The sequence below is a fragment of the Helianthus annuus genome, chromosome 12 (genome assembly GCF_002127325.2).
Source record: "Helianthus annuus cultivar XRQ/B chromosome 12, HanXRQr2.0-SUNRISE, whole genome shotgun sequence".
Classification (NCBI taxonomy): domain Eukaryota; kingdom Viridiplantae; phylum Streptophyta; class Magnoliopsida; order Asterales; family Asteraceae; genus Helianthus; species Helianthus annuus.
Window position 1 is genome coordinate 33,803,666 of NC_035444.2, and position 12,934 is coordinate 33,816,599.

Genomic DNA, 12,934 nt, shown 5'->3' on the forward strand with positions numbered 1-12,934 from the left:
AGCTTCCAGTTTAGCCCTCAGCTGGGCAACACGGCTCTCATCATCGGCAACTTTCTTCTTGGATACCTTGAAGGAAGCCCACTCCTTATGCATACTGTGCCACTCACGCACTATACGGTGCGTAGTGGATGTTTAAAAAGCAACTTCCGCAAGGTAGGCATGATAAGTTTGTTCATGAAGACGCCCCTCTTGAAACTTAATTTCTCCAGGCGGAAAGATCCCCTGTAGCCAGTCTCGACACACGCGCCAAGCTGAAAAGGTGTCGCCTTTCTTCAGATTCCAAATAGGAGCGTGAATTTCGGAGGCATCTTTTTCCGAATAAGTCCTATCGTAATAATCCCCTAGAGTTTCATCTAGGCGGATTGGGGAATTCTTTCCAATATCAGAAAACAAGCCTTGGTCCTCAACAGTAACCTTTTCAACGTTCTCAGGCATAGAACCAGAAGCCTTGGAAGGAGAAGCAATAATAGGAACCTCCTCAGCTGTCTTCCCTTTCTCTAAAACAAATGCTACAGGATCAGGGGTTTGAGGATTACCAGCACTATCCGCAATCTCTGGGCTAGTATTTTTTTTCCGCATCCATAGAAATATCAACAGGCTTTTCAGCCTCAAGATTCTCAACTCCAGCAGCCTTCTCCGCCCCACAGCCAGGAACTTCAGTATTCCCTAACTGATCAGCAACAGAGGTGCGTGGGGGAGAAGGCGGAAGTTCTTCATTAACCACAGGAAATGGTTCAGTAAAAGCAGGAGAATTCGGTTTTTCTGTAAAAAAACAAATAGCGCTTATTTAAGGAAGCAAAAAGAAGAGAGCAAAAGATGACATGTACCAGAAACAGGTGCTGAAATAAAGGCGTCAAGGTTACCCCTTCGGGTAATCTTCTTCCTCTGGATCTTTTTCGCAGGCTGACCTTCAGCATCAGCATCACTCTGTTTTCTTTTCCCTGCTCTCTTCCGTACCAAGCGCTCAGGACTTGATTCTAAGTCAATGGGATCATCTGGGTTTGAGGGAGGAATGTCCGCAGAATCTTTGGGCTCCGGCTTTGGCCTTCTTATAACTACAGGCGCAAGACTCTCCAAAGAATCAGATACCACCACATAATCACACCAGGAGACAGAGGAACGACGCATACCTTTCTTCTCCCCTCCCACATTTTTGACCTTGGAAGATTGAGCTCTTTCAACATCTATCTTCTTTGGCGCAGCAGTAGTCGTGGGCGCACGCCTCATCTTTTCCGGGCCTATACCCAAGTTAGACAGCTCACCTATTACAAAGCGCAAAAATAAATTATTCAAACGCGCAAAAACAACAAACACACAAATATTGCAGTAGAACTTACCTGCACCAGCAGCAGGTTGCGTAGACAAATCATCATCCCGCGGAAGAACGAAGTTCTTCACAATGCGGAGATACCACACTTCTTCATCATGTTTCTTTGGAAGGGTAGTCATCTTCCCACCCTCCCTCTCGAAAGCAACAACATATAAAGAAACAACTGCACAACGGAAAAGCAAAGGCAAATAAAAAAAGAAAAAGGAGACAAAAGGGAAAGTGAAGAAACAGGGCAAAACCCAAAATTTACCTTTGCCATCTTCCATGTACACTGGTTTCTCTTCTCGATTCATTTTCCAGTTTAAACTCATACCGGCACCAACAAGGGCTTTCTCAGGCAGGGCAATGGACGGAATGTCTTTTAGATCCTAGTACCAATTTTCGTCAACTGGAATTTGAATGGTCTCAGTAGGAACATCTTCCTTTCGCCTAAATATCATCCTCATCGGGATAACTTCTGCCTTGATATAGAAGAATTTCTATTTCCAGTCATGGAATGATTTTGGGGGATTTAGCAAAATCTTCTTCGCCGACGCTCTTTGTACAAAGGAATAGAACCCTTGAGAGCAATGCATTTGATGTAAAACTCGAAAACGAGGAATCGTCGGTTCAATATGCATCATACGGCACACGAATTCAAAATGCCGAACCCTAACCATACCAATTGGGTGCATCTGGGAGATATGAAACTTGTAATACTCAAGAATTTCATGAAAAATTTCGTTACAGGCAGACGAACTTTCAACATCAACGTCCGCCAGGCTCAAGCTGACAACAATGTTGTCAATGGTACGTGTAACATCCCAACCGATGGCGGAAACATCAGAGTGAGACGAAATAGATTGCTCATTACACATAACGCTAAAGTTGTGACATGTATTTAATGGAAATTGCATTTTGTTACTAAAAGAATCAAATTACATCGTTTAAGGGAGAATACAACAATTTGAAACAAATGAATTACAATACAACTAGTGTTAAATTTGGGTGCGTTTCTAGGCAGTCCTACTATATTCCTTGCATGCTCATAATCCTGCAACATGTATAAAAAGCATAGTTCAATACAAAGGTATTGGCGAGCATACAAGTTTGAATAAATATATTTAAGGTATAAAAGTTTATCACAATCCAACATGGCAATTTATAATCGCGTTGAATCTAGCATATATGAACAATCTAAGCATAACAAATTGCATGGATATACAAGTTGAAACTAGCACGCGTAAAATAACCTAAGCATAGTAATTAACATGGTATACAAGTTGAATCTAACAAGCGTAACCACCTAAGCATAACAAATAATGTGTTCGATAGATTGAGTGTTCAATTATATTCGATTGTGTAAAGCATGTTTTGTAGTTGATACATGTTGCACCCAAAAATACGTTAAGGCGTAAAAAATACGTTAAGGCGTAAAAGGCGTAAAGAGGTTGATATCACAATGCCGGGGTCATCATACACACGTAAATGAAGGTATATGAATATTAGTGGTTGCTGAAGTATTATTAAAATAAATATACATTTACATTTATTTTTATAAAAAAGATTACTTGGATTCGTTAGGCTTTGAGGTAGGATGAACACTTTTCAAAATGTGGGTTTTTACGAAAAACGGGCAGAGTTTCCTCTGTTTTTGGACGATCCCGACAATGTAAGTTGTCGTTATAATTTTCCAAAACTCAACAATTCAATAACGAGATATATAAATATAAGATCTCTACGTAAAAATTCAAATCATATCAAGTTCGGTTCCACGATGAAACATTAATTAATTCAAACGAATAGTTTTTTGGAAAGTAGCCGAATAGTAAACAGTCATAAACTATAATACGACGGTTCGAGCTCGCCTTTAAACTAAGTAATATATGAACAATATAAATGAAACTCGCGTCATAAAGGTTTTACCGTATCTCGGGTTAGCTGAGTTTGACCTCAGTTGACTAAAGTTGTCCAAACACCAATCTTGATCCGTAGATTGACCAGTTGATCGGGTCTGACCATTTGGCCAGTTCTGCCCAGGTTTGACCCGACACCAAAACTGACCCGAGTTCTCCCGCAACAACCAAGACTGAACCAAATCGTCACCCAAGAGAACTGAGTGAACCGAAACTCAAATCAACACTGAACCAACTCGAACCGGACTGAACCCGAACCAAAGTTTGAGTCAAAACGAAGACGGCTGTTGTCGATGTGGCTCCGTCTTCAAAATCATCACCGCGTCATCATCATCACCACGTCATCATCATCACCTCCATCACCAATCCGTCGTTGGCTCCGCTGGCTGCGCCGACCGGAGTTCGGCTGTAAATCAGACGAGAGAGAGGGGGCGAGTAAAAGCTGCGCGTATGGGTGAGGGAGGAGACTCGGGGGTGGTTGCTGGTGACTGAGATGATGTCCGAAGTTTCTCCGGTGGTTGTGTCAAGGAGGGAGAGAGAAGAGTGGAGAGGTGTTGTGGTGTGACGGTTCATCGGAGAGGGAGGGGCTATGCGTGGTCGGAGGTCGGCGTCGGAACGGCCGGAAATGCGGCTCTGGTTGTCGGAGCTAGAGGAAAGGCAGGGATTGTGTGGCCTCTTTGTGAGTGTTCGATGTGTGTGAGTGTTTTATAAGAATTGGGGTTTAGGTAGGCTTGTGTGTTGGGCCCAAGGCCCGTTTAAATAGTATTTTAGGGTTTTGAGCGGCCCGGTCGTGTCTACGAGATCCATTCTCGGACCCGAGCGTCTTAAAATGTGGTAATAATTTATATAAAGTCGAAAATGCATGAATTGTATGTCGGAAATCGAATTTGGTTGCACGTTTGTCGTTTGTCGTTTTTAATTTGTTTTTCGTTTAGATTTCGAGTGCGGGCATTAAAATAGTGAAACGAACTCGTATTTTCTAAGAACATGGAAATACGGAAATACGAGGCGTTACAGTCTCCCCCACTTTAGGAAATTTCGTCCCGAAAATTATTCAAGATGAAAACCTTGGAAAGGATGTCATTCTCGAGATGCGTTTGGGTATCAAACGGGAAATAAATTGTGAGTGATCAAAGTTTGTTGATAATGGAGCGCATTTAATAAGGTAGGGGGACACCGAATTTCTCATGGCATGTTTTTACGAGAGTTTGGTAATATGGTAGGAACACATATATGTAGGAAGTACCAGCGGCGTATCCACCATGTTCATACCCTGTTACGTTTGTTTCGCAAATCGCTGTCATGTTACGTTCCGTGTTAGGATACACAGGAGAACCTACTATAGTTTTCATGCGCCTACCAATATAATCATATATGCATCCGTGATTATCTTTGGTATGTGCATGATCTGCATAGTTTGTACTAGTAGTGTACGGGTCAGGGTTTCTTAACGTATTACGCGTGAGAATGATAATGTATAGTAATTTAAGTATGTAAGCATGATTGGTATTTAAGTATGAGAGAGGTTATAAGTTTGAGTATGATTAAAGTCTTTGAATAGTCCACACGAGATATTTGGTTAACTAGATTAACGCATTACTGGCATGTTATCTCACTGGTCAAACCATCGTGCCCGCAAGTATGTATGAATGTCTTAACATGACCGCAAGTCCATGCGGCGGGCGTTACTCCTATAGTGCTACACAAGCGCTATATATGTTAAGGTGAGGCTTCATCCGAAGTTAATGGCAAAATGTCAACCCAGCGTTTAACGCAAGCGTCATCTAATCATAGCACATGTCATCATTTTGTTGCTATGAAAAGATCCGTAAAAGTTTAACTTAACATAACCACAAATCCATGTGGCGGTGCGTCACTCCTATAGTGCTTCACAAGCACTATATATGTTAAGGTGTGGCTTCTTACAAAGCTAATGACCAGTTTATCACATAAGAATGTCCAGTAATCCCGAATCGAGTATAACGTATCAGTATGCGTGTGTTAATTTATTATGTAAAAACGATGATTAGGTAACAAGTATTTAAGCGTATAAACGTTAAGTTAACATAAAAGAGAGGCTTCAGAAGTCTTCGAGTGCTTCGGGTTTAGAAACTTCGACTATTCCAAAGTGAATCGCAAGTCCTTCCGGAATTAAGGAGACATGCTTTGGCCTAATAGGTATAATACTCTCGTGGCCAGGCGATTAACGGTATTTTACCCTTCCAGTTAGTACATGTCCCTAATTTGGTTGAAAACACGAAACTTTGGCGAGATTGAAAATCGTAGAGCGTGACCAGCCACCAAGGTGTGGATATCAATCCTAGCTTGACAATTTCGTCCCCAAAATGCGGTTTATTGAACGAAACAAGATAAAATCTTGACTCATTAATAAGGAACCACTAGAGTATGAAATGGAAATTCCCATCAAGATACGGATATCACTCCTGACTTGATGGTGAAATTTCGTGCAAAATAACATGTAAGGTGGATTGAAATTCGTCACCAAAGGCGGGAATCGCCCCTATTCTAGTGAGTTGTTTCGATTGTGGAATATGAGTATCTTCAAGTATGTATTGTGTGAAATGTTTTAGCAAAGACACATTGTATATTTAGACACAAGAAGAGGTAGAAGCAAATAGGAAGAATCACATATTAAGCAAGAATAAGGAATGGTCAAGTTTTGGTACTAAGACTATAGACTAGGTCGGACCTGGCAATTCAACCTAATTCTCTATAGTTGTGGCTCTAATACCAATCTGTCACACCCCAACCGATGGCGTAAACATTGGAGTGAGACGAAATAGATTGCTCATTACACATAATGTAACACCCACCCCGTAACCCGGGTGATTATGCACAATTGATACACTTACAGCGGAAACAAACTACTTTCATTAAAACTTATAATAGTCTGAGTACAACACTTTATTTATTTACGGACTTTTGGCAACTAAGAACTCCTTGATCTTCTAAAACTCCCAAATTGTCAAGTAGTTCCTATAGCTTTCCTCATGACTAACCTGAGATAAGTATACTCAAAACGACGTCAGATATATACTAGTGAGCTCATACTATACAATTTTTATAAAGACAGACCACAGTTTACATTATATGCATACACAATATGGGCATGTGACCACATTATAGTCAGGTTGGGCCTCATTGAACCTTATAGGTCACATTTGACTTGTCACAAACCACCGTACAAGAGACATACTGGTCCTCCAGCTGTGTCCCCCTACGGCCGTCAAATAGGTATGAGTGTGTGTCGCTGGACCTTATAAGCACGAAGTGCCTGTGGGTACAACACCTTATTACCCTTCCCAGAGTGACACACCTCATTAAGCATAATAGGATCCCATATACCCCTACTGACACATGCATACTGCAGCATTCTCATCATTACCAGTTATGGACGAGTATACTATCACAGTTTAAAAGACAAGTATGATGACTCACCTGATTAGCAATTGCTTAACAGCCGCTAGTAATACTGGGTTATGTCTCAAGGTCCTGACACAATTACATAATCCTAGGTTAGGTAATGGTACACCTAACTAGTCATTATCATGGTTGGATATTGGTTAACCCTACCTTGTTTAAGCATGGGTGATCAGTCCATGCCTAACTAAGGCTAGGCTACCCAATACCCGCCCCTGACAATAACCCTAGTACCTAAAAATAATACTAACACTACTACTACTAATATATTATTACTAATAATAAAACTAATATTAACTACTAAAAATAAATAATAAATAACTAAACATAAACTTAAACGAGAGTATACCTCAAAACTATCTACGGCACGTTGATGTAGAGTTTCCCTACTCCTGCTCCTGCTCGCGCTCCAAAAACGACTATTAACAACACCCAACGGGGTATCGTATACTCAGGATTCTCTATACTAGAGCATTCCCGTTAAAGAAACTGGTACCTAAACAAACTATTGAGACTCTTATTTAAAGCAAGCAAGCAGGCACCTCAAATCCTTTTCTGGGATTCAATTGACGTGCCTACCTACCTGCTTGACCTGCTAGCTTGCTTGCTTATATATATTAATTCAGCTGCTTAACTCGTTTTTCTTGTATAACTTTTAAAATATGACGTTTTATAAAACGACGAATATGTCATTCGAACGAGCATATTTTTATCTACGTTTTAACCTAAGTTTCATTAAAAACGGAGTAAGGTAAATAAAATAATATATTTAATTATTAATATTAACGGTCTCCTATATTAGCCTAGGTTTGTCAAGATATTTCACCTTTCACACAATCATCTTACTCGTTTAACAATATATGAAATATAAATTACATATTTCACACGTTTATCACCAGCACATTAAGATTCGGGGTATTACATCCTTCCCTCCTTACAAAAATTTCGTCCTCGAAATTTGTCATTACTTAAAAAGATGAGGGTACTTATCTTTCATTATGTTTTCTAGTTCCCATGTAAAGTTGGGTCCATGACGTGCGTTCCACTTGACTTTGACTAACAGGATTTCCTTCTTACGTAACTTTTTAACCTTCCTATCTTCGATTTGTAGTGGTTCTTCAATGAAGTTGAGTTTTTCGTCAACCTGTACGTCTTCCAGGGGTATTTGTTGGGCTTCGTCCACTAGGCACTTCCTTAAATTTGATACATGGAAAGTATTATGTATTCCTGCCAGCTGTTCAGGAAGTTTTAGTCGATAAGCCACTGGTCCTACTTTGCTTGTTACTTCAAACGGACCAATGTATCGGGGTTTCAACTTTCCCTTCTTTCCAAACCGAATCACTCCTTTCAGAGGTGATACCTTAAGCATTACTTTATCCCCTAGTTGGAACTCTAGGGGTTTACGCCTCTGATTTGCATAACTCTTTTGTCGATCTTGAGCACTTTTCATCCTTTCTTTGATTTGCTGGATCTTTTCTGTGGTCTCCACAATGATTTCTGGTCCTGATAGTTGACTTTCCCTACTTCCGTCCAACAGATAGGAGTACGGCACCTTCTTCCGTATAAAGCTTCATAAGGTGCAGCTTTGATGCTGGCGTGATAGCTATTATTGTAGGCGAATTCGATGAGTGGTAAATGAGTGTCCCAACGTCCACCAAAATCAATTACACAAGCCCGAAGCATATCTTCTAATGTCTGAATAGTCCGTTCACTCTGCCCATCCGTCTGAGGATGATATGCAGTGCTTAGATTAAGCTTGGTTCCCAACTCTTGTTGGAAACTTTGCCAGAATTTAGATGTGAAACGACTATCTCTGTCTGATATGATCGATACAGGCACCCCATGTCGTGAGACTATTTCTTTGATGTAAATTTGAGCTAGCTTGTTCATCTTATAGTCCTCACGAATTGGCACGAAGTGTGCAGACTTGGTCAATCTGTCCACTATTACCCAAATAGTATCATAACCGTGACTTGACCTTGGGTGCTTCGTGATAAAATCCATGGTGATTTTCTCCCATTTCCATTCTGGGATCTCTGGTTGTTGCAAGTATCTAGAGGGTTTTTGATGTTCTGCCTTCACCTTAAGCATGTAAGGCATTTTTCCACATAATGGGCAACAGATCGCTTCATTCCTGGCCACCAATAATCTCTCCTTAAATCCTTATACATCTTATCACTGCCAGGGTGAATGGAATACTTAAACTTATGAGCTTCCTCTAAGATTGTATCCTGCAGTCCTCCAAAATTAGGAACCCATATCCTATTGTTGAACCTAAGGATATTATCATTTCCCATTGTCAGTAGCTTCAGCCTCCCAATCATTCTTTCTTTTACAATATGATTCTCTTTTAAGGCTTTTTGTTGTATATTCTTAACTTGATCTAAGAGACTAGTTTTAACCTCTATTCTGGTTGCACGAATTCTTATTGGTTGAGGTTTCTCTTTTCTACTTAGAGCATCTGCTACTATGTTTGCCTTACCTGGATGGTATTGGATCTCACAGTCGTAATCACTTAATAACTCCATCCATCGTCTCTGACGCATATTGAGCTCCTTCTGCTCAATTATGTGTTTTAAACTTTTATGGTCACTATAGATAGTGCACTTTGTACCGTAAAGATAGTGCCTCCAAATTTTCAATGCGAACACTATGGCACATAGTTCCAAATCATGGGTTGTGTAGTTCCGTTCAAGAATCTTCAACTGTCTAGAGGCGTAGGCAATCACTTTGCCTCTTTGCATGAGTACACATCCCATACCATAGTGAGATGCATCACAGTAGACGGCAAAATCTTTTATTCCCTCAGGAAGTGACAGTATTGGGGCGCTACATAACTTATGCTTTAACGTGTTAAAGGCTTCTTCTTGTTTAGGTCCCCAATTAAACTTAGAGGCTTTCTGGGTTAGTGTGGTTAATGGTGTTGCAATCTTTGAGAAGTCTTGAATAAACCTTCTATAGTATCCTGCTAACCCCAGAAATCTTCTGATTTCAGTGGGATTCTTCGGTACTTCCCATTTCTTAATGGCCTCGATCTTTGCAGGGTCAACTTGTATTCCACATTCATTTATCACGTGGCCTAGGAATTGCACCTCACGTATCCAAAATTCACACTTAGAGAACTTTGCATAGAGTTTTTCTTTCTTGAGCAATTCAAGGACTGCTCTTAGGTGTTGTTCATGTTCTACCTCGTTCTTAGAGTAGATAAGGATATCGTCAATAAAAACTATCACAAACTTATCGAGGTAAGGTTTACAAACCCTGTTCATAAGGTCCATGAACACTGCAGGTGCGTTGGTTAATCCAAATGGCATTACCAAAAATTCATAATGACCATACCTAGTCATGAAGGCAGTCTTAGGTATGTCTTCTGGTGCAACTTTCACTTGGTGGTATCCAGACCTCAAGTCTATTTTAGAGAAATAGCTTGCCCCTTGTAATTGATCAAACAAGTCGATCCTGGGCAAAGGGTATTTGTTCTTTATAGTGGCTTTATTCAAGTCTCTATAATCGATGCACATGCGCATCGTCCCATCTTTCTTCTTGACAAACAAGATGGGTGCTCCCCATGGTGACGAACTAGGTTGGATAAACCCCTTGTCAAGCAACTCTTGTAGTTGCTTCTTGAGTTCTTGCATTTCTGTCGGGGCTAGTCTGTACGGCGACTTAGCAATCGGTGATGTACCGGGAACTAGGTCAATGCGAAACTCAACCTGTCTATCCGATGGTAGTCCCGGGAGTTCGTCGGGAAACACTTCGGGGTATTCTCGTACTACTCGCACGTCCTCGACCTTCTGCTTTTCTGTAGTGTTTACGACATATGCTAAAAAGGCAACATACCCTTTCCTTCGGCATTTATGTGCTTGTGCTATCGTGATGAGGTTCTTAGTCTTGTCAGTGCGGTCTCCCGATACAGTTAGCTGTTTGCTGTTGGGTAATCGGAGTCGGACGATCCTTTTGTCACATATAACTTCCGCATGATATGGTGTTAACCAGTCCATTCCTATGACTATGTCGAATTCTCCAAGTTCCATAGGCATTAGGTCTATAGGGATAACATGGTTGTTTAAGCTTATTTTACAATTCTTAACTATGTCAACTATCTCTCTTTGACTTCCATCAGCCATTTCTACTGTAAAGGCATGATCTAGGGTTTGGGACGCCTGGTTCAAGTAAGGTCTAAAGGTAGTCGACACTAGACTTCTATTTGCACCGGTATCAAATAACACACGTGCATATACATCATTTACGAGATACGTACCCGTGATAACGTCTGTATTTGTCTTGGCTTCTTCCGTGGTGAGTACAAATGCCCGCCCTTTTGGCTGATTTGGTTGTGTCCTATCATTTCTTTTAAGTTCGGGACATTCAGATCTCATGTGGTTAGGGTCTCCACATTTGAAACACTTCTTCTTTTACTTGCATTCTTGTAGAGCATGACCCGTCCTTTTGCAATTTGGACAAGGAAAACGACATTCCCCCGTATGAAAACGTTTGCAAATTTGACATTGAGGAAATGTTTTAGGCCTTTTAAAGTTGTTATTCCGGGTGTCCCCCTTTCTTTCTTCCCACTTTCTTTTTGGTGCGGGAGATTCAGCCTGCCGCATAATCATCTCGGCAGCCATGACGGCGCCAGCCTCAACAGTTTCTGCAAAAGTCTTGGGGGATTTAGATTTGATAAACACCCTCATTTCAGAGGGTAGACCCCAAATAAACCTATTGATCAGTTGTTCCTCAGTCAATGCTAAATAAGAAACCAGTCGAGATATGTCATTGAAACGAGAAACATACTCTCGATAGGTTTTATTTCCCATTTTTAACTGAAAGAATTCTACTTCCAGTTGCTCGGTCTCACTGGGAGGACAATACTTAGCAAGAAACTTATGAATAAACTCCTCCCACTTCATCTCCTTAACCTTTTCTTTTCCCTCTGTTCGGACCACAATGTTCCACCAGTGAAGGGCTTCAGCTTCAAACATATGTACCGCGAACCGTACTTTGTTGCGGTCATCACACTCACATATGTCTAATACTGACTCCATTTTGTTGAGCCAGTCTTGAGCTTCTAGTGCTCCCTTTCTTCCGTCAAAGGACTGAGGTTTACAGGACATGAAGTGCTTATAAGTATATTCCTTTGATTTGGGATATTCACCTTTTCCTTCTAGTGGCATGGTTGCAATAGTGTTTTTCCTTTCGCCCATTCCTTCCCTTTGAACTGGCGTGGAGGCTGCTGAGCTTTCTTCATGTCGTTCTCCAGATTGGTTAACATTACCGGTTTGTGCATTCTTCATTACCTTAGCCACTTCCACAACTATATTGTGGATATCCTCAGCATTTAGACGCATGCTTATACTAGACCGGGACCTGACACTATGAGAGGGAGTTCGAGTCCTATACGAATCTTCCTCTCTCCTTCTGTTATTCTGATTATTTCTAGACCCTTGTTCATCTCTATGTTCAGACATTGTCTCCTTCTTATAGGAATATGAGTATAAAGAGTTACTAGTATGTATGATACGTCATTATAATATAACAACTATATACGTCACATAGATATATATATATATACACATATATATAGCACATAAAAAGGCACAACATATTTTACTTCTTCTAGCGTCACTCAATTGACTATGCAAGTACTTTTCCTGAGAATATGTTATTTGGCCTAGTCTAACTGTGCTATTAATATTTAAAGAACTACTGGTTAAAGCTTAGGCATTCCTGCAATACCTAATTCGCTAAAACCTCGGGCTCTGATACCAACTGTAACACCCACCCCGTAACCCGGGTGATTATGCACAATTGATACACTTACAGCGGAAACAAACTACTTTCATTAAAACTTATAATAGTCTGAGTACAACACTTTATTTATTTACGAACTTTTGGCAACTAAGAACTCCTTGATCTTCTAAAACTCCCCAATTGTCAAGTAGTTCCTATAGCTTTCCTCATGACTAACCTGAGATAAGTATACTCAAAACGACGTCAGATATATACTGGTGAGCTCATACTATACATTTTTTATAAAGACAGACCACAGTTTACATTATATGCATACACAATATGGGCATGTAACCACATTATAGTCAGGTTGGGCCTCATTGAACCTTATAAGTCACATTTGACTTGTCACAAACCACCATACAAGAGATATACTGGTCCTCCATCTGTGTCCCCCTACGGCCATCACATAGGTATGAGTGTGTGTCGCTGGACCTTATAAGCACGAAGTGCCTGTGGGTACAACACCTTATTACCCTTC

At 40.6% G+C, this 12,934-nt stretch overlaps 1 protein-coding gene across 1 annotated transcript; it reads right to left on the reverse strand.

Annotated features, from left to right (window-relative positions):
* Positions 1–11,081: 11,081 nt before the first annotated feature.
* On the reverse strand, positions 11,082–12,131 carry LOC110892690. The gene has a single exon (XM_022139841.1). The coding sequence runs from the start codon at positions 12,129–12,131 to the stop codon at positions 11,082–11,084; it is 1,050 nt and encodes a 349-aa protein (XP_021995533.1).
* Positions 12,132–12,934: the final 803 nt, after the last annotated feature.

Coding starts and splice junctions, on each gene's coding strand:
- LOC110892690 (XM_022139841.1), bottom strand. CDS start 12,131: ATGTCTGAACATAGAGATGAACAAGGGTCTAGAAATAATCAGAATAAC.